Genomic DNA, 21,965 nt, shown 5'->3' with positions numbered 1-21,965 from the left:
TCAAGAATCTACACACAATACTCTGAAGATTTCTTTTATTTTTATTGATAAATACAATATTCATAACTAAAATATAGTTGTTGCATACGTATACATGCATACTCTGTTTAGTCAAGCCTAAATTAGTTCAGGAGTAAAATGTGGCTTAACAAATCCCATAAGTTACATGGATTTGTTTTATTACTAACTCTTTCTCTGTCCCCCATACACACAACATCTGTAAGGTCCCTCAGTCAAGTATTGAATTTCAAGTACAGATTAAACTACAAAGACCAGGGAGCTTTTCGAAAGCCTCAAAGATGGGCAGTGATTGGTAGATGGGTAACAATAACAAATCAGACATTGAATAGCTCTTTAAGCATGGTCAAGTTAATTATTATGCTGTGGATTACGTATTAAACCACCCAGACACATACAAAATAGTCGTCCTTCTGAACTGAACTGCAGGACAGGAATGAAACTGCTGTGTTACCATGAAGCCATTTGCTACAGAGTCCAATGGCTGTGATGGGAGAAAACTAAGTATGGATCAACAATATTGTAGTTACTCCACAATAATTACCTAAATGACAGAGTGAAAATAATACAAATATACAGAATAATATTCCAAAACATGCAGCTTGTATGCAACAAGCACTAAAGTAAGACTGCAAAAAACCAAGCAAAGGAATATACTTTTTGGCTGAAATGCAAAGCCTTATGTTTGGGGCAAATCCAACAACATAACTGAGTAACTGCCTCCTTATTTTCAAGCATGGTGGTGGCTGCATCATGTTATGGGTATGCTTGACATTGGCAAATATTGGGGATTTTCAGGATAAAAAATGGGAGGAAAACCTGCTTCTATTTGCACATCATCTATCACTCCAGTGTTAATACTAAATTGTAATACTTTTTGCACTATGGCCTATTTATTGCCTTACCTACATAACTTACTACATTTGCACACACTGTATATATATTTTCTATTGTATTTTTGACTGTACGTTTTGTTTATCCCATATGTAACTCTGTGTTGTTGTTGTTGTTTTTATCGCACTGCTTTGCTTTATCTTGGCCAGGTCGCAGTTGTAAATGAGAACTTGTTCTCAACTGGCTTACCTGGTTAAATAAAGGTGAAATAAAATAAAATTCAGTCTGCTTTACACCAGAGACTATGAGAGGAATTCACTTTTCAGCAGGATAATAACCTAAAACACAAGGCCAAATCTACACTGGAGTTGCTTACCAAGAAGACAGTGAATGTACCTGAGTGGCCAAGTTACAGTTTTGACTTAAATCTGCTTAAATCTATGGCAAGATTTCAACATTGCTGTCTAGCCATGATCACCAACATCTTGACAGAGCTTGAATAATTTTGAAAATAATAATGGGCAAATATTGCACTATCCAGGTGTGCAAAGCTCTTATAGACATACCCAAGAAGACTCACAGATGTAATCGATGCCAAAAGGTGTTTCTAACATGTATTGACTCAGGGAGCTGGCTACTTATGCAATTACTATATTTTAGTTATTAAAATGTTAGAATTCTTCTTCCCCTTTGACAGAGTATTTTGTGTAAATTGTTGACAAAAAATGACAATTCAATCAATTTGAATCCCACTTTGTAACAAAATAAAATGTGAAGGAATACTTTTGCAAGGCACTGTATTAACAAATTCATCATGATACACAACTTTTTTGAGAACAGAGAGGATGTGGCTGTCTGTCACGTCATTAAAAAAAGACTAAACAGAACTGTAAAAAGGGATAAAAATAGTATTTTGGAGGACTGTAATGTCTTTATGGTTCACTTCATATATATTCCATTCCTTTTTTATCAACCATCCCATCTCTTAAATTCCTCAAATAGCTCCTCAGTTCCTCTTCAATTTTGTAAAGCTTTATTGTCCTCTGTTTCCAGTATCCCTCCATCCCCGCACCTCTCACACTCCTCCTCGTCTCTCCATGGCAGCAGGGGGTGCCTCTCTTTCTCCGTCCCTCCTCTCCCTTTCTCCTCCTCCAGTCCTCTCCTCCCGTACCATTCTGAACAGGTAGCGGCTGGCCAGTTGTAGATCCCACTGGTAGCGGGACAGGATCCTTAGGCAGTCGTCACGAGAACACAGGCTCAGAGAGTACAGCTGCTCCATCTGAGAAGGAAGGAGATAATGAGAGAGAGAGAGAGGAGAGAGCACAAGGTTGGTGCATCATATTTAATATTACATCATTTTTGTATTCTTAGGTTGGTCAATGGAGAATACATTTTGAAGTACATGGAAATAATATATGCATTAAGTATGAATTAGAGTAATTCTGTCTAACCTTGAGTTGTTGCTGGGCCCTTATAGGGTTCCATTCATTGCGGTGAAGTGCGTTCCGAACCTCCTCATTGGTCACTCCATGCACTGCTTCCATGACCTGACCAATCAGACTAGAGGACCTTAGTACGTCAGGCCAGTCACAAAGCCTGAATTGTATATTATGTCTAACAACTCAAGAACTAAAGATCATACATCCATCCATACCTGTGCTATGAAGGCTTCCCTGATGTGTTGCATTTGAGGCGGGTACCTCTCCCTCTCTCGTTCCCTCATCACCGTCTCCTTTTCTTGATCCCTCTCCTTGTCTCCATAGTCATCCAGTGCTGGTTTGGACCGTGCCATGTGGGCCATCTTGCCCAGGTTGCTGCCCCCCATGGTCTGCTGTAGCTGGGGCTGGGGTGGCTGTAGCATCTGCTGCTGTGGATGCTCTTGAGGTTGTGGAGGCCACAAGGAGCCTGGGGCTGGATTTACAGGCCTCCGATCTCGGCTCAAGGCCACCTGGGGGATCTTGAGGCGTTTGAGGTTGGGAGGGAGCGGGCGAGGTGGGGGGTTAATGCTGGCATTGCTGAACCGACGGGGGTCCTGCTGCACCACGACGCTGCGGGCAACCATGGCGTTGGGGAGGGGTCCACGACGGGGGTCCACCTTGACCCCTCCTACAGTCCTGCTCTGGGGACTGCTCAGGACAGACTCCAGACTCCTGGTCATACCTGGGGACAGATGGATAGTTCTATAAAACATATACAGTATATGTGTTTTGTACAAAATAAGTACAGTATGCAGCATGTTGAGGGTTGTTTTCCCTGGGTGGTATCAAACTTGTGACCCTCTGCTCTCGAGGCTAGTACACTACGAAGGGTACCAAAGGTCTAGACGATTAGAAGAGTTGTAATGTGCCCAATTAGCCACAGATTTCTACCCGTGAAACAATTATATGCATGGATTGAATATTAGCTAATATTATTTGGGGAATATGTTAGTATCAGTCATATAATAATCAAATAAAGAGTGAATAACTTCTTGAAGTTGTTACTTGACATGTTCTGTAAATTGGAGCCGGCCTCTCTCTCTCTGTTTGCTGGGCTGCTTCTCCAGTTTACACTTCTGAAAAGGTCAGAGGTCAGGTAAACACACTATTCAAACAAACATAGGTCATGGTTGTACACTTACAAAAACAAAGGTTCAAGGCATTCATCTTACTCTGTAAGATTTGCATACCACCAATAGTGGGCCACCAACAAAGACGTAAACAAATACCATTTTTACTTGATTTCTATCAATATATGACAACGGATATCTGTAATGCTGAACAAGGCAACAATGTGGCATTAATGACAGCAAAAATAGTCAGGAACCTAGGCTAGCATATAGCATTATGATGCTCAACAGCCATATATCAAAGCCTCATAAAAACGTGTAAACTTCACTGACTCTTCGAGGCGTTCCGGCGTTCCCCAGTTACAGTCGGGGTGGGTCTCAGCCTGCCCCGTGTGCTGCAGACTGCCCTTCAGGGGGGGCGAGATGAGGCTTGAGGCAGCGACGGGGGCTATGGCGGGAAGAGCAGGGGTGCTGCTGGGGGCGGAGAGGGAGGGAGCAGCCAGGCTTGGGGGGAACCAGCCCACCATCAGGGTCCTTTGGTTCTGGCCCTTCCACTCACACAGCTCCAGACTACAGGAGGATAACCATAGAGTCAAATCAGATAAGACACATACTGTAGATATACAGTAAGCGATATGAAAAATACATGGATACAATTTAAATGGTCACATTAAGAAACGACAATCATACAATTCCAACCAATGACTTATAACAGTTTATTGATGATTTATGAACTACATATTCACTAATAATTTACTCTATAAACTATTATAAAACCCTTGTATAAACTGTCTTGACACGCTTTTATATAGGACTCTGAAAACGTTATAAAACTTGAGTCAGCTTCAAATCTTTTGTTCGTAGCCTCAGACTTGAAGGCCTTAGACCCCCCTCTCAATAATTACTACAAGGTGGCAAGAATGTGAGGATTAGAGTTAACAGTCAATGCAACGGAATTCAGGTTCAAGAGTTGAGCTGTTTGAAGCAATATGTCTAAGTTTAACAATGAACTCCTCTTCTTCCCATCCCTCTTCTCTCTTACCTATGGTCTATGATGGTCACTAGGTCGTTGGACAGGAGGGTGAGTTTTCTAGGTTCCGCAAAGTCCCTCACAGCACACACCTCCATAGGCTGAGCCTGGATAGAGAGGAAAGACGGGAGAGGAAAACCATTTAATGCCACTGTCTTGTAGTCCAACTACCTTTATTCTGGTCACTGGCCATATTGACTCTTAAATGCTAATGTAAACATGCTTGGGAGCCACTGGATTAGAGTGTATTATGTGAGTATAATGTAAATGTGAGCATACATTTATACATATATAATAAATGTACATATAAATATTTACAGTGTTACCTCTGCGACCAGGGTGGTGAGCTGGGAGAAGGTGGGTCGGTTGGAGGGGGTGCAGGCCCAACACTTCCTCATCACAGAGTAGAGTTCCTGAGGACAGTCAGGGGGTCTCTCCATACGCTCTCCCTCCCGCTCCACACGCCACAGGATCTGAGAGAAAAAAAGAGTGGGGAACGTTTAATGACAAAGAAATGGCATTATTGTGATATTGAATATGTTTGTGGACACACACACATACAGAATATTGAGTATTTTATTTCAGAGGTCGTACAAATGCTTGGAGCCTTGAGTACTCTTGAGTCATGGTTCAACTTAAAGTGCTCTACCTACAAGGTGTATGTGACGAAGCTGACTCCTTTGCTCTCGTTACGAATGCGCATTATTTGATTCCCCTTATAAATAGTTAGGCGCTTTCATGTTTCCCATATACTGTATCTAGTAATTCATTTCTCCTAAATGCATATACTGTTTTTCTTTTCCTCTTTTGCCAGTAACATCTCCTAGAAACCAATTAAATGATCAGCAGCACTTAAAAAGATCTCCTCCTTAAATTGCAATTTTTTTTAAATTATATGTTTAGTTAACAGTTTAGTTATTTTAGTGCATTGCTGTGTTCTGCCCATCTAGGTGAATTGGAAGATACTTTTCTTTTGTGGAAATTGTTTGGAGAGGTTTTGAGAGATTGATCGACTTGGTTCTTGCAGGACTCATCTGCTGAATCATCAGGCAACACAAGGAAATAATGGGATAGGGGGACTATAAACCCAACAAGGACAACAAGAAGAATTAGGACATAGATAAACAAACACAAAACCAACAGAGGGAGAAAGACAAAGGATTTCTGGAGGATAGTTCAGGCCTTGATAGGTAAACAAGCATTCAGACGAACAACCAAACAAGCAAAAGAGCACTTGGAAAGGAGGTGGAAACATTTTGAACATTGAGAGAGTATCTTAATGTATGTGTAATGTGTTGTTTAATTGAAAAACACATTTAACATCTTTATTTGTATTATTTATAAAAGTGCATTGTTTAGAAAGTGCATTTATCTATAGGTGCATTATTTGTGCTTTCATCAAGAGGCACATGTACATCATTCTAGAGCATAGTGCATTGTTTAGAGGTCACCATGGAGATGAAGATGGATGCCTTCTCTAAGCATTGTTTCAGAGACCTTGCCATCACGTATCCTGAAAATGTTACAAGTGTGTCAGAAAAAAAAAATTCAAAAGAAATTGCTAAGCGAATCCCCAGAGACTCTGAGGGCAGACTTCATCCTAAAAGTGAACAAGGAAATAAAAGGAGACCTTCTGTTCTACACAGATTATCCTAATGCTTGGCACACAGTTAACTCCTCATTGATTGATTTAATTCTTACTAATAACCCCCATAAATATTTGTCTAGTGGAGTATTTGCATATGATCTCAGTGATCATTATCCCATAGTATGTATTAGAGATAGGAAACAGCAAAATAGTAATTCTTGTTTAATTAAGAAGAGACATTTTAAAACGTTTTCTCTTCAAGGGTTTTTACATTACATGTTGTATTCTGATTTAGCCACTATCTCGTGTATTCCTGACCCTGAGTTGGCTCTAGAAAATGTCTCCTCCATATTTCTTCTTCTGGTAGATAAACATTCCCCTTTTAAACAATTCAGAGTCAAAGATACACTATATATACATAAGTACCAAGTTCCAATCTGCCTCTGTCTGGAAGCAACGTCAGCACAAAAGCTGTTCATCGGGAGCTTAATTAAATGAGTTTCCATGGCCGTGCAGCCGCACACAAGCCTAAGATCACCATAAGCAATGCCAAGTGTCTGCTGGAGTGGTGTAGAGCTCGCCGCCATTGGACTCTGGAGCAGTGGAAACGCGTTCTCTGGCAGTCCGACAGACAAATCTGGGTTTGGCGGATGCCAGGAGAACACTACCTGCCCCAATGCATAGTGCCAACTATAAGGTTTGCTGGAGGATAAATAATGGTCTGGGACTGTTTTTCATGGTTCGGGCTAGGCCCCTTAGTTGAAGTGAAGGGAAATCTTAACGCTACAGCATACAATGACTTTCTAGACAATTTTGTTCTTCCAACTTTGTGGCAACAGTTTGGGGAAGGCCATTTCCTGTTTCAGCATGACAATGCCCCCGTGCACAAAGCGAGGTCCGAGAAAAATGGGATAAGTAATGCTTTTAATCATAATTTTATTTCGGCAGGCTTTTTATTTGAGATAAACTGTGGTTTAATTGACCCTGGTCAGTCAATCGACTGTTCTTGGTTAACCCGTCAACTTCTAGTGAATATTATTTTTTCATTTAAACAATTTACTATCTGTAATGTGCTAGATGCCTTGCTTAAGATTGATGTAATAAAATCCACTGGGGCTGATATACTTGATCCATTTGTGCTGGAGCTCACTGCCCCCCCCCGATGAATGTGTTTGTTTTTTATGACCGTGTTTTTCTTTCTGCTTGCATTTTGTATTTATTTTGATGTGTGTCTTTTCTATAATTTATGTGATTCAGGGCTCATCTGTAAAAGAGACCTTGGTCTCAGTAAGACTCCCTGATCAAATAAAGGTTAAATACAAATAAAAATGTTTTACTGTGCGTAAGGCTAATTATGTGTCGAGGAAATGGTGAAGTTACATTTCAGTTTCATGTTTAAATGCAGTATTTTACCCTTTTTCAATCCTCCAAGTGGATGGGATATTCAAGTGCACATGAACACTCACTACACTGACTAGAAAGACGTTTGTTTATTCCTAGATTGTAATGTGTTGGAAGTTCGCATCTCGCAGCTTCACGTCCTCTGGTCTGTCATGTCCGTGTGTAATGGGAGCGTGCGCGGCTGCGCGGCTCTATAAGTAATACGTTTTGCCGCCTGTTGGCCTGCAGAACTATTGTTATGAAATGTATATTCATTAATTGAAAATATTCCTGCTTTGAGGATAAGCCAGGAATGTTTAAGAGACAAAATATGTAAATGTGGGTATAATACCTGTTACATTATGTAATGCCATATTTGGGTAAAGAGCTCCATGATTAATGGTATGGTCCAGAGGGAGGGGCCATAGGTATAAAGGTAGCTAGCTACCTGTTTCACATGTGAGCTGGGGTGATGTTCTAGCTCTGCTGTAGTTGGTTTGGCAGGGTAGGCCTGATTGAGGCTTAGGTTTTTGATTTATATTCAAACCTGTATTTTGAGAGTCTGTTCATTTTGTAAATACCTTTGTAGATTATGTAAATATTCATTGGATTTCGTCATTCACCGGGATCCACCTTTCACTGTTAATAAACTGGACACTATTTTGGACCGGATCCTGCTGCCTCCTGCTACTTACTGCCCTTAAGGCTGCTCCAACATTTGGTCTCTACCACAGTGTACAAGGTGTCTCCTCCATACATTATTTCTACACTTTTTCTACACATACCTGTTTGCCAGATAGCCCCAGCCAAGGCTCCTCGCAGTAGGTGAACATCTCCCAGAGAATGACCCCAAACATCCACACATCAGAGGAGTGGGTGAAAGAGCCCACCCGCAGACTCTCTGGGGCACACCTGGAGGGAGCGTGGGAGGAGAGATATGGAAAAAAAACAGAGACCGAGAGAGCGAGAGAGAGGTGGAATTACTACAAACTGCCAATCATTCACCAAAGAAAATCCTACAGTAGTGATATCACCCCTCTCCACACCGGCTTCCATTCAGTCACACTGCTAAACAATCAATGACACATCAATTATATATCCTCCCAAAATCTCCCTGATGTTCCCCCTCAGCTCACCAGGCGAAGGGGATGCGTCTGTGGGCCGTCATCACGTAGTGGTCCGTCTCCTGGCTCAGGCCCCTCATCAGACCAAAGTCCCCAATCTTCACCATCTCCCTGGAGGCCAGCAGAACGTTCCGGGCAGCCAGGTCCCTGTGGATGAACCTGGGGGAGATATAGCACAGGCCCACTTTACTGGCTACAACCAGGAATGATTCAGCATTTTCATTGGTTAGAAGTGTCTTCCTTCCGCCTCTGCTCAAATTTCATTGGCATTACGGAAATTGAGGAAAAATATACACTACCGTTCAAAAGTTTGGGGTCACTTAGAAATGTCCTTGTATTCGAAAGAAAAGCAATTTTTTTGTCCATTAAAATAACATCAAATTGATCAGAAATACAGTGTAGACATTGTTAATGTTGTAAATGGCTATTGTAGCTGGAAACGGCTGATTTTTAATGGAATATCTACATAGGCGTACAGAGGCCGTTATCAGCAACCATCAGTCCTGTGTTCCAATGGCACATTGTATTTGCTAATCCAAGTTTATCATTTTAAAAGGCTAATTGATCATTAGAAAACCCTTTTGCAATTATGTTAGCACAGCTGAAAACTGTTGTGCTGATTAAAGAAGCAATAAAACCGGGGCCTCCCACTCCTCTTTCTATTCTGGTTAGAGCCAGTTTGCGCTGTTCTGTGAAGGGAGTAGTACACAGCGTTGTACGAGATCTTCAGTTTCTTGGTAATTTCTCGCATGGAATAGCCTTCATTTCTCAGAACAAGAATAGACTGACGAGTTTCAGAAGACAGTTCCTTGTTTCTGGCCGTTTTGAGCCTGTACTCGAACTCACAATTGCTGATGCTCCAGATACTCAACTAGTCTCAAGAAGGCCAGTTTTATTGCTTCTTTAATCAGCACAACAGTTTTCAGCTGTGCTAACATAATTGTCAAAGGGTTTTCTAATGATCAATTAGCCTTTTAAAATGATAAACTTGGATTAGCAAACATAATGTGCCATTGGAACACAGGACTGATGGTTGCTGATAATGGGCCTCTGTACGCCTATGTAGATATTTCATTAAAAATCAGCCGTTTCCAGCTACAATAGCCATTTACAACATTAACAATGTCTACACTGTATTTCTGATCAATTTGATGTTATTTTAATGGACAAAAAAAATGCTTTTCTATCGAAAACAAGGACATTTCTAAGTGACCCCAAACTTTTGAACGGTAGTGTATGTATTAAGTTGGTCAGAGGAATTGTTGACATTTAGGGTTACAGTAAAGTTAGTGGTTAAAATTGTATATTTGGTTGTAGTCTGTCTGTAGGGTGGGACTGTTTCGTGCCTCACCTGCGACCCTCCAGGTACTCCATACCTGCTGCTATCTGGGTGGTGAAGAGCCAGAGGCGTGCCAGGGGGTACTCGTACTGGTGAGAGCGCAGCGTGTCATACAGAGACCCCAGAGAGGCCAACTCTGTCACCTGGGAGAAGAAGAAGAGGGTTTTAAAGTGACTTCTTTGCACTGAGGATTCTACATTTTCCCTCAAATTCCCTGAGTGAATTCTGTGATAAACATAACATCTGAATGGCCATTGAATGTTTATTTAAATTTGCATGCCTGTATTTGAATAACTATTCTACCAATTAGAATATTAGCCTATGCAAAGGCCCAGGCATGAAAGGAGACAGGATTACAATGCAGAAATAGGAATACTACTAAATATGTTTTACACTCCATCTTTAAGAGGATAGAGAGTATGTCATTCTCACCATCTTGAGGGGCTGTGTGAGCACCACTCCGTAGAGGCGGATGATGTTGGGGTGGTCTAGAGACTGCATGGTGGTCACCTCCTGGAGGAAGTCTGTCAGGGTGTCTGTCTGTCTGGACTGACTACTTTTAAGAGACTTCACTGCCACCGGCAGCTGTCATGGCAACAGAAAGAAGAAGGGGAAGGATGGAGGAGTTGGGTGTACTGATTAATATCATTTGGGATAGATTATAATGCAATTTAAATTGATTGGGGATATACTTTAATGCAAATTATTTTTGATTTCTGTTATGCAATTTCTATTGATCCTTTTGAAGGTACAGTATCTTGCCCTGTGCCTTTCTAAACTGGCAACCTAGCTCTGCCTTTTAACGTTGGACTTGGTGAGTAAAATAAAAAGTTAAATAGTGTCCCACTAGAAGCAACATACATTTGAACAAATCCACTCACCACTCTTCCAGTGGGGGTCTGCCACTCTCCTCTCTTCACCACGCCGAAGGAGCCCATTCCCAGCTTCTCCCCCAGAATCAGCTCACCATCCTGGATCAGACAGGTGAGGGCCCGCCCCCCTGTCTCCTGGCCCTGCCCCTGGCCCGACCCCACACTGCCCCATTGGTCACCCCCCTCCGGACCACACCCACTGAATGCCTGGGGGACCAACAGATCAACATGAGTGACAGGTGAGCATTCCAATTATTATGTTGTGTCAATCAGTAATGTCTGGTACTTATTTCAAAGAATTCACCACTACCTTGTAACAAATGGTATATAATAGTAAATTGCATTTTGGAGGGACATGAGAGATGTGGAAAGGTCTTACCTTGACCATCCACGACTTAGGCCTCATGTTGATCTTGTAGCATTTCACAGCATCCCATAATCTTCTCTGTCCTACACGTAGACATAAAATACCCATATTCAATTAAAAAGATATGGCCATACAACATACAAACAAGGGTTACACTTCATATGAATACCCTCTTCATAAGGGCATTTATAATCCCATATGAACCATTCATAGTGCATTATAGTGCACAACATAGGAGCTTTTCATAGGAAGTGTTACCAAAAAGAGCTATTGAAAAATTTATAAAATGACAAAAATAACCACAGTGTACTGACCTGGTTTGCTGATGCCGATCTGTTTGAGGTCAGACTCCTTGACGTAGGCAAAATGCTCTATGCGGGTGATGTTGAGGCTGTCCCGGACACACAGGTAAAACCTCTCCAACTGGACCTCGGCCAGGAGGTGGTACAGCCACTGAGTGTCCTGTTCCATCAGCATGACCCTGCAGGGCACCACATCACTAGTTAACCAGGGACCCCCATTATACGTTATCAAAAACAATTGTTTTCACGTCTTGTCTTATCATCAGGTGAATGATAATGGTAAGGAGAAGTAATCGTCATTTTAAAATGAATAGATTTGGTAGGTTGTTTTTCATTATTCTGACCTCCCCACATTGCAATTGGAAGAGGAAGTATAAACGCTAACAGCCTATTAGCTAGAAAGTTAACTCCAAACACATTTTCGCTAAGGTCAGCTGTTTAGCTGATTAAACAAAGGTTAGCAATGTGTTGGCAAACATTTATGTCCAAGTCAAGAAAGCTTACCAGCAGCCAGTGGCACTGGCACTTTCACCAGTCCAGTCATTACAAGTGATAACCTCAAGGGAGGATGCATTTCAAGCCAATTCCAAGAAACAGCACAATAAGCACTGCCTTGTTGCTTATTCCCAGCAGTTACACCAATTGAATGTGCATAATTGAATTGAGAATTCACTCATGTTGTTCCGTGGAGGGACATTAGAGAATGTTGAAGAGCTGTAACCAAAGGAGACAGTACCTTTTCTGAGCCGCAATTCAATAACGAGGTAGCCTGTTTTACAGTAACTAGCTATGTTCAAAGTTCACACACAGGCCTTTTGTCTTTTCATGTCATTGTCTATGTGTGGACTTCCGTTTCAGTGAATTGCCGCCATAAAACAACCAGAGTTATCAGTAGAGAGAAGGGTGTCAGAGGCCTACATTCCCGTGTCACTTACTCTGGCAAACCCTAACCAGTTCTCACATATATGTCTGACATGTGTGATAAACACTACCAGTCAAAAGTTTGGACACTCCTACTCATTCAAGGGTTTTTCTATATTTTTACTATTTTCTACGTTGTAGAATAGTAGTGAAGACATCAAAACTATGTATTAACCAAAAAAGTGTTAAACAAATCAAAATATATTTTATATTTGAGATTCTTCAAATAGCCACCCTTTGCCTTGATGACAACTTTGCACACTCTTGGCATTCTCTCAACCAGCTTCATGAGATAGTCACCTGGAATGCATTTCAATTAACAGGTGTGCCTTCTTAAAAGTTAATAAAAAAAAAAAATGCTTCACAGAGTTAAAGTAACAGACACATCTGGATGGCATACCAGTCGAGGTATACCAAACCTTTTTTGATATACTCAGAGGACCGTTATTAGCATGTTTTAACCACTCCTATGTAAATGGTAGATTATCAGACACTCAAGAAGAAGGTCTGATTTCATTATTACTGAAACAGGATACAAGTGGGAAATATAAAGATCCAGTCCATTAAAAAAATTGGAGGCCCCTTACACTTCAGTGTTGTGATGCAAAAATTCTAGCAAAATGTATAGCGAATAGAATTTAAAATGTATTGTCGGACATTGTTAATTCTAATCAGACAGGTTTTTTACATTGACGATACATTGGAGATAATATAAGGCAAGTACTGGAAACAATAGAACACTATGACAAATCTGGGAAACCAGGCCTGCTATTCATAGCAGACTTTGAAAAGGCATTTAATAAAGTACGACTGGAGTTTATATATAAATGCCTGGAACATTTCAATTTTGGAGAATCTCTTATAAAATGGGTTAAAATCATGTATAGTAACCCTAGGTGTAAAATAGTAAATAATGGCTATTTCTCCGAAAGTTTTAAACTGTCAAGAGGAGTAAAAAAAGGTTGTTCACTATCGGCATATCTATTTAATATGGCCATCGAAATTAAAATCAGATCCAACAATAATATCAAGGGATTAGAAATCCAGGGCTTAAAAACAAAAGTGTCATTGTACGCTGATGATTCATGTTTTCTTTTAAATCCACAACTTGAATCCCTCCACAGCCTCATAGAGGATCTAGATACATTTTCTAACCTGATTAACTCTTTAGTATTATCCCAGTTTACCTATTTGCTTATGGGCTTGCCTACGCCTTGCAAACAGTTTTTTAAATTATATGAGAAAAAAATATTCCATTTTATTTGGAACGGCAAGCCAGACAAAATTAAACTGGCCTATTTATATAATGAATATGAATTCGGAGGACAGAAATGATTAAATATTAAAGCATTAGCAGTGTGAAAAATGTATGCACTCACTAACTGTAAGTCGCTCTGGATAAGAGCGTCTGCTAAATGACTAAAATGTAAAATGTAATTAGACCTATCACTAAAAGCTTCAGTCAAACAAAAGTTATACTTAAACAAGCCATATAAAGTTGGTTGCAATTTCAATTTAATCCTCCAGAAACAACAGAACAAATAATGCAACAAATATTGTGGTTAAACTCAAATACACAAATTGATAAAAAATTATTTTTTGAAAAAATGTTTTAAAAAGGTACAATCATTGTAAATGACATCATAGGTAGGACTGGTGGAGTTATGTCGCACACGCAGCTAACAAAAACATATGTAAATGTCTGCTCTACCCAAAATTACAACCAAATAATTGCAGCATTACCGCAAAAATGGAAGAGGAAAGTGGAAGGAACTTGTCTGTCGGCCCTGCATTAAAGAACATAATTGGTTAAAGAAAATTGTGATAAATAAAAAAGTATACCAGTTTCATTTAAGGACCAAAGGATTTACAGCCGTCCCATATAGATTGCAAAATAGTTGGGAAGAGATTTTTGACGTACCGATTCCATGGCATAGTGTTTATGAACTGATACGCAAAACGACGCCGGATTCAAAACTTAAACAAAAATTTAAATTATTATACAAAATTCTTGCTACCAATAGAATGTTATTTATATGGGGGATACAATCTTCCCAGCTCTGCAGATTTTGCTGCGAAGAGACAGAATCATTAGATCATTTGTTTTGGTACTGTCCATTTGTAGCTTGTTTCTGGTCACAGGTCCAGGAATGGCTGAAGGATTGCAATATTTACCTGGAGCTAACACTGCAGATAGCACTACTGGGTGATCTGAAAAGTCATAGAAAATTTATCAATAATATAATAATACTTTTAGCAAAAAACAAGATAACTAATGTAAAGAATACTGTGTCCATAATAAGTATATAGGTTATAGGTTGAGAGCTTTTGTGAAAGAGCACAGTTAGAAAGATATGGCATATAGAAGCAAACCGGATGGACATCATGAAAAGGATCGGAGATGTTGAGGGTAGAAGAAGTTCAGGAGTAAAAACAAACAAAATAGAATTATTGTAAAATTGACTGTGTCCATAAAATTTATATAGTATGTATAAGCTGGAAGTAGAGGCCTAAGCATTGTTGTTTACTAGTTTGCTCCAATTAGGGAAGGGGTGGTGGGGTTGGAAAGTAATAAAGGGAAATATATTTAAAAAAAGGATGTGTATATATGTATGTTTATGTATTTATATGTATTTATGTGTATATGTATGTGTATGTATGTATATGTATATACAGTTGAAGTCTGAAGTTTACATACACTTAGGTTGGAGTCATTAAAACTCGTTTTTCAACCACTCCACAAATTTCTTGTTAACAAACTATAGTTTTGGCAAGTCGGTTAGGACATCTACTTTGTGCATGACACAAGTAATTTTTTAAAACAATTGTTTACAGACAGATTATGTCACTTATAATTCACTGTATCACAATTTCAGTGGGTCAGAAGTTTGACTGTGCCTTTAAACAGCTTGGAACATTCCAGAAAATGATGTCATGGCGTTAGAAGCTTCTGATAGGCTAATTGACATCATTTGAGTCAATTGGAGGTGTACCTGTGGATGTATTTCAAGGCCTACCTTCAAACTCAGTGCCTCTTTGCTTGACATCATGGGAAAATCAAAAGAAATCAGCCAAGACCTCAGAAAAAAATTGTAGACCTCCACAAGTCTGGTTCATCCTTGGGTGCAATTTCCAAACGCCTGAAAGTACCACGTTCATCTGTACAAACAATAGCACGCAAGTATAAACACCATGGGACCACGCAGCCGTCATACCACTCAGGAAGGAGACGCGTTCTGTCTCCTAGAGATGAGCATACTTTGGTGCGAAAAGTGCAAATCAATCCCAGAACAACAGCAAATGACCTTGTGAAGATGCTGGAGGAAACAGGTACAAAAGTATCTATATTCACAGTAAAACAAGTCCTATATCGACATAACCTGAAAGGCACCTCAGCAAGGAAGAAGCCACTGCTCCAAAACCGCCATAAAAAAGCCAGACTACGGTTTGCAACTGCACATGGGGACAAAGATCGTACTTTTTGGAGAAATGTCCTCTGGTCTGATGAAAAAAAATAGAACTGTTTGGCCATAATGACCATCGTTATGTTTGGAGGGAAAAGGGGGTGGCTTGCAAGCCGAAGAATACCATCCCAAACGTGAAACACGGGGTGGCAGCATCATGCTGTGGGGGTGCTTTGCTGCAGGGGGGACTGGTGCACTTCACAAAATAGATGGCATCATGAGGAAGGAAAATTATGTGGATATATTGAAGCAACATCTCAAGACATCAGTCAGGAAGTTAAAAGCTTGTTCGCAAATGGGTCTTCCAAATGGACAATGACCCCAAACATACTTCCAAAGTTGTGGCAAAATGGCTTAAGGACAACAAAGTCAAGGTTTTGGAGAGGCCATCACAAAGCCCTGACCTCAATCCTATAGAAATGTTGTGGGCAGAACTGAAAAAGCGTGTGCGAGCAAGGAGGCCTACAAACCTGACTCAGGTACAACAGCTCTGTCAGGAGCCAAAATTCACCTAACTTATTGTGGGAAGCTTGTGGAAGGCTACCCAAAATGTTTGACCCAAGTTAAACAATTTAAAGGCAATGCTACCAAATACTAATTGAGTGTATGTAAACTTCAGACCCACTGGGAATGTGATGAAAGAAATAAAAGCTGAAATAAATCATTCTCTCTACTATTATTCTGACATTTCACATTCTTAAAATAAAGTGGTTATCCTAACTGACCTAAAACAGCGAATTTTTACTAGGATTAAATGTCAGGAATTGTGAAAAACTGAGTTTAAATGTATTTGGCTAAGGTGTATGTAAACTTCTGACTTCAACTGTATATATTTGCGAGAAAAAAAACATATGGGGGATTGGAAGTGATGCAGACAATTACGTTGATGGAAGTTACAATCTATCTGCAATATTGAAGCTGATCTACCCCTAAAAAATATATATATATAAAACATTGAAAAATATAAAAAACAGACACATCTCAATATCAACTGTTCAGAGGAGACTGTGTGATTCAGGCCTTCATGGTCTAATTGCTGCAAAGAAACCACTAGTAAAGGACACCAATAATAAGAAGAGACTTGCTTGGGCCAAGAAACACAAGCAATTGACACTAGACTGGTGGAAATGTGTCCTTTGGTCTGGAGTCCAAATGGGAGATTTTTGGTTCCAACCGGCGTGTCTTTGTGAGACGCGGTGTGGGTGAACGGATGATCTACGCATGTATATTTCACACCGTAAAGCATGGAGGAGGAGGTGTTATGGTGTGGGGGTGCTTTGCTGGTGACACTGTCTGTGATTTATTTAAAGTTCACTTAACCAGCATGGCTACCACAGCATTCTGCAGTGATACACCATCCCATCTGGTTTGGGCTTAGTGTGACTATCATTTGTTTTTCAACAGGACAATGACCCAACACACCTCCAGGCTGTGTAAGGGCTATTTTACCAAGAAGGAGAGTGATGGAGTGCTGCATCAGATGACCTGGCCTCCACAATCCCCCGACCTCCACCCAATTGAGATGGTTTGGGATGATTCGGACCGCAGAGTGAAGGAAAAGCAGTCAACAAGTGCTTAGCATATGTGGGAACTCCTTCAAGACTGTTGGAAAAGCATTCCAGGTGAAGCTGGTTAAGAGAATGTCAAGCGTGTGCAAAGCTGTCATCAAGGCAAAGGGTGGCTATTTGAAGAATCTCAAATATAAAATATATTTTGATTTGTTTAACACTTTTTTGGTAACTACATGATTCCATATGTGTTATTTCATAGTTTTGATGTCTTCACTATTATTCTACAATGTAGAAAATAGTAGAAATAAAGGAAAAACCCTTGAACGAGTAGGTGTGTCTAAACTTTTGACTGGTACTGTAAGTATAACGTGCGTCCATGTCTATGTCATAGCTGATGATGGGTGCCTGAAGTGGGTGCAGACTCAGCGCCTTTGTTGACAAATCATTGGATATTTCAAATAGTATGTCTTCCTTTGACAATTGATCACCACCATACAGTGGGGAAAAAAATTATTTAGTCAGCCACCAATTGTGCAAGTTCTCCCACTTAAAAAGATGAGAGAGGCCTGTAATTTTCATCATAGGTGCACGTCAACTATGACAGACAAAATGAGGAATTTTTTTTCCAGAAAATCACATTGTAGGATTTTTTATGAATTTATTTGCAAATTATGGTGGAAAATAAGTATTTGGTCAATAACAAAAGTTTCTCAATACTTTGTTATATACCCTTTGTTGGCAATGACACAGGTCAAACGTTTTCTGTAAGTCTTCACAAGGTTTTCACACACTGTTGCTGGTATTTTGGCCCATTCCTCCATGCAGATCTCCTCTAGAGCAGTGATGTTTTGGTGCTGTCGCTGGGCAACACAGACTTTCAACTCCCTCCAAAGATTTTCTATGGGGTTGAGATCTGGAGACTGGCTAGGCCACTCCAGGACCTTGAAATGCTTCTTACGAAGCCACTCCTTCGTTGCCCGGGCGGTGTGTTTGGGATCATTGTCATGCTGAAAGACCCAGCCACGTTTCATCTTCAATGCCCTTGCTGATGGAAGGAGGTTTTCACTCAAAATCTCACGATACATGGCCCCATTCATTCTTTCCTTTACACGGATCAGTCGTCCTGGTCCCTTTGCAGAAAAACAGCCCCAAAGCATGATGTTTCCACCCCCATGCTTCACAGTAGATATGGTGTTCTTTGGATGCAACTCAGCATTCTTTGTCCTCCAAACACGACGAGTTGAGTTTTTACCAAAAACTTCTATTTTGGTTTCATCTGACCATATGACATTCTCCCAATCCTCTTCTGGATCATCCAAATGCACTCTAGCAAACTTCAGACGGGCCTGGACATGTACTGGCTTAAGCAGGGGGACACGTCTGGCACTGCAGGATTTGAGTCCCTGGCGGCGTAGTGTGTTACTGATGGTAGGCTTTGTTACTTTGGTCCCAGCTCTCTGCAGGTCATTCACTAGGTCCCCCCGTGTGGTTCTGGTATTTTTGCTCACCGTTCTTGTGATCATTTTGACCCCACGGGGTGAGATCTTGCGTGGAGCCCCAGATCGAGGGAGATTATCAGTGGTCTTGTATGTCTTCCATTTCCTAATAATTGCTCCCACAGTTGATTTCTTCAAACCAAGCTGCTTACCCATTGCAGATTCAGTCTTCCCAGCCTGGTGCAGGTCTACAATTTTGTTTCTGGTGTCCTTTGACAGCTCTTTGGTCTTGGCCATAGTGGAGTTTGGAGTGTGACTGTTTGAGGTTGTGGACAGGTGTCTTTTATACTGATAACAAGTTCAAACAGGTGCCATTAATACAGGTAACGAGTGGAGGACAGAGGAGCCTCTTAAAGAAGAAGTTACAGGTCTGTGAGAGCCAGAAATCTTGCTTGTTTGTAGGTGACCAAATACTTATTTTCCACCATAATTTGCAAATAAATTCATAAAAAATCCTACAATGTGATTTTCTGGAGAAAAAAAATCTCAATTTGCCTGTCATAGTTGACGTGTACCTATGATGAAAATTACAGGCCTCTCTCATCTTTTTAAGTGGGAGAACTTGCACAATTGGTGGCTGACTAAATACTTTTTTTCCCCACTGTATACATTGAGTATGTCGACAGACAGACAGACAGACAGACAGACAGACAGACAGACAGACAGACAGACACACACACACACACACACACACACACACACACACACACACACACACACACACACACACACACATTGATGCAGCCTGAGGCGCAAGGGGCTAGCCCGGACAAGCACTTTCTTATGTCAAAATAGATTCCCAAAGACAACTCCCAAACCTTCACCCAAATATCACATTAGAGACACTCCATGGACCAATTCTGCAGTACAGTAAAGACACGTGTGCAACCAAACACTGAGGTAATTTCTCACACATGCCATTGTTTTAAATGCCCAGTGCATTTCCTATGTTTTATATATTGTATATTACTACACACTGAGGTTGGAATAATACTGTTAAATTGTAAAAAATATGATAATGCCCTTTTAGTGTAAGAGCTGTTTGGAATGACCGCCTGAAATTTCAACCTGTTTTGGGGGCATGGAGTTTTGGCCTGCCTGGTGACATCACCAGGCGGTAAATTAGTTAATAGACCAATAAGAAAGAGAGTTCCAAACCTCTCTGCCAATAACAGCTAGTTTTCAGTTTTCCCTTCCCAACTCAGACCACTCCCAGACAGTCCTAGCAAAATTCTTGCTTGAGAAATATATCTTTGCTAAGAAGCTATTTTTGTCTATTGTTTTGACCATTTTAACTGAAAACAATCACAGTAAGGTACCCAGAAATTGATATCCAGATATGTTACACAGAAAATATTTGATATTGAGATAAATACAGCTGCATTGGACCTCTAAGGTCATTTTGCTTTATGTACACATGTATAAATCTTTAACCCACTCAGATACTGAGTAATCTTGGATGTCAACTCACCTAACGTAGCAGGCGTAAAATAAATGCCTGAAACTAGATCCCCTACATACTGGTCTTGACGAGAAGAAGAGAAAAATGTCAGGGGAGGTTCATTTTTGCACTGTTCAACCAATCCAGTAAATGTGGAAGTCGCGTCACAAGCTCTCTTTCCATTTTCCTGGAAAACCAGAACATCTGGTTGTTATGAACTCGGCAGAGGGTAGGTGACAACTAATGAGTATGTGGAGAGAAAGGAAGCTGGCGAGTATTAGTTTGATGTTGTTACTTAGCAGCCATCTATTAAGCTTGTATGCAGTCAGTATTTAGAAGGTTTGGGCCTATTTGCTCTGTCCGTGAAGCATTTGGGAGGGTTTGTTTACATTCAAGGCTACTCAAGATCAAATGGAGATCTGCTAAGGGGGTAACTGGAGAAGTCTAAAAACCCACTGGACACATGATCCCTGATAAGCAGGGTTTCTAACAAAAACAGAGTTTGACAAAGAATCATAATAACACAATAAACTTGTATAACGTCTCCTTATAGAGAAAGGCTCTTGTAACAGAGAATGCATGGACTGACTGACTGACCCAAGCGGTACTGTCACCAATCTACATCAGTCAACAAAGGGAGTGCCTTCAAGCAATCTCTGACCACTGTGAAGTTTCCTGGAAGTAGAGTAATTATTTCAGGTACACATGAAGTCCTGAATATGCACTGTAACACCAAACTCTCTCAGCAATGAGATAACTTTTTGCCTATGGCCCTAGTTGAATAAGTATTTGTTCATAAATCCAAATTCATGCTTAAATTGAGAAGCATAACACTCAAAAGCTATACACTAGTTATTTGTCAAGAGGAGTTTATCCTGAGCTCGCTGGTACAGATGTAGGATCTTAATTTGATCACCCTGTTGCAGGAGAACTTTCATGAAATGCAGGAAATTTAAAACTTGTTGTGTATTTGAGGTTTAAAAAGGCTTCTGAAGTTTGTAATTCTGTAGTAAAGACACATGAGCAACCAAACACAGAGATTTCAGACTTAATTTTTCCTTATGAAAAATGCATCAACCCCTGGGAATTTCCATGCAAAAGGCCCCATGGGCACTAACATTAAGTTTATGGGAGCACATCAAATTTGGTGTCAAATGAAAGCTAAGAGTATATATTTGTCACGTTGTATAATGATTACAAGACAGGCGCAGGAATACGTATTAGGGTTTTTTATTACAGAGAGCACATATATACACATACTAATCAGGGGAAATGGGAACCAGGTGTGCGTAATGAGACAAGACAGTCCGGGGTTGGTGGTAATGATCCAGGTTAGTGACGCCTAGAAGACCGGTGACATAGACCTCCGGAGCTGGTGAACAGAATGAGCAGCAGTACCGGGGGGATCCGTGACAATTTATGAGAAATTAAGGCATATATCAAATGTTTCAACCATTTTCCATCCTAAAAATTTGGAATAAGCAAAGGCTTTGATTTCTGGTCAAACAGGTGGAAAAAGGGTCTTAGAAAACATCTAGTAGAAAAAGTGTTAAAAGGTATTAGAAATACATCAAAACACAACAATGTTGAAAGAACCCTGCCAGCTAATATCAACATGTATATTTTGTTTTGCAGAAATGATTTGCCTTCTGTAAATTTAAGAAATATTGCCTAGTGTGTTGTCATTCTGTTACCAAAAACCCACATATCTTTAAGATACAGTATTTTCT

The 21,965-nt window shown here is 40.3% G+C and overlaps 1 protein-coding gene across 1 annotated transcript; it reads right to left on the bottom strand.

The window, feature by feature from the left end:
* Positions 1–1,454: 1,454 nt before the first annotated feature.
* LOC121554412 (activated CDC42 kinase 1) lies at positions 1,455–11,577 on the bottom strand. The gene is made up of 14 exons (XM_041867988.2): positions 11,415–11,577; positions 11,113–11,183; positions 10,743–10,940; positions 10,294–10,446; positions 9,874–10,004; positions 8,535–8,681; positions 8,184–8,310; positions 4,757–4,903; positions 4,443–4,537; positions 3,734–3,970; positions 3,336–3,406; positions 2,507–3,012; positions 2,304–2,399; positions 1,455–2,131 (listed from the first exon to the last, which is right to left on the bottom strand). The coding sequence occupies exons 1-14, from the start codon at positions 11,575–11,577 to the stop codon at positions 1,928–1,930; spliced, it is 2,346 nt and encodes a 781-aa protein (XP_041723922.2). The 3' UTR covers positions 1,455–1,927.
* Between the last annotated feature and the right edge of the window lie 10,388 nt (positions 11,578–21,965).

The sequence above is a fragment of the Coregonus clupeaformis genome, chromosome 39 (genome assembly GCF_020615455.1).
Source record: "Coregonus clupeaformis isolate EN_2021a chromosome 39, ASM2061545v1, whole genome shotgun sequence".
Lineage (NCBI taxonomy): Eukaryota > Metazoa > Chordata > Actinopteri > Salmoniformes > Salmonidae > Coregonus > Coregonus clupeaformis.
The sequence above is the reverse complement of the archived record's forward strand: the minus strand, read 5'-3'. Positions and strand labels throughout refer to the sequence as shown.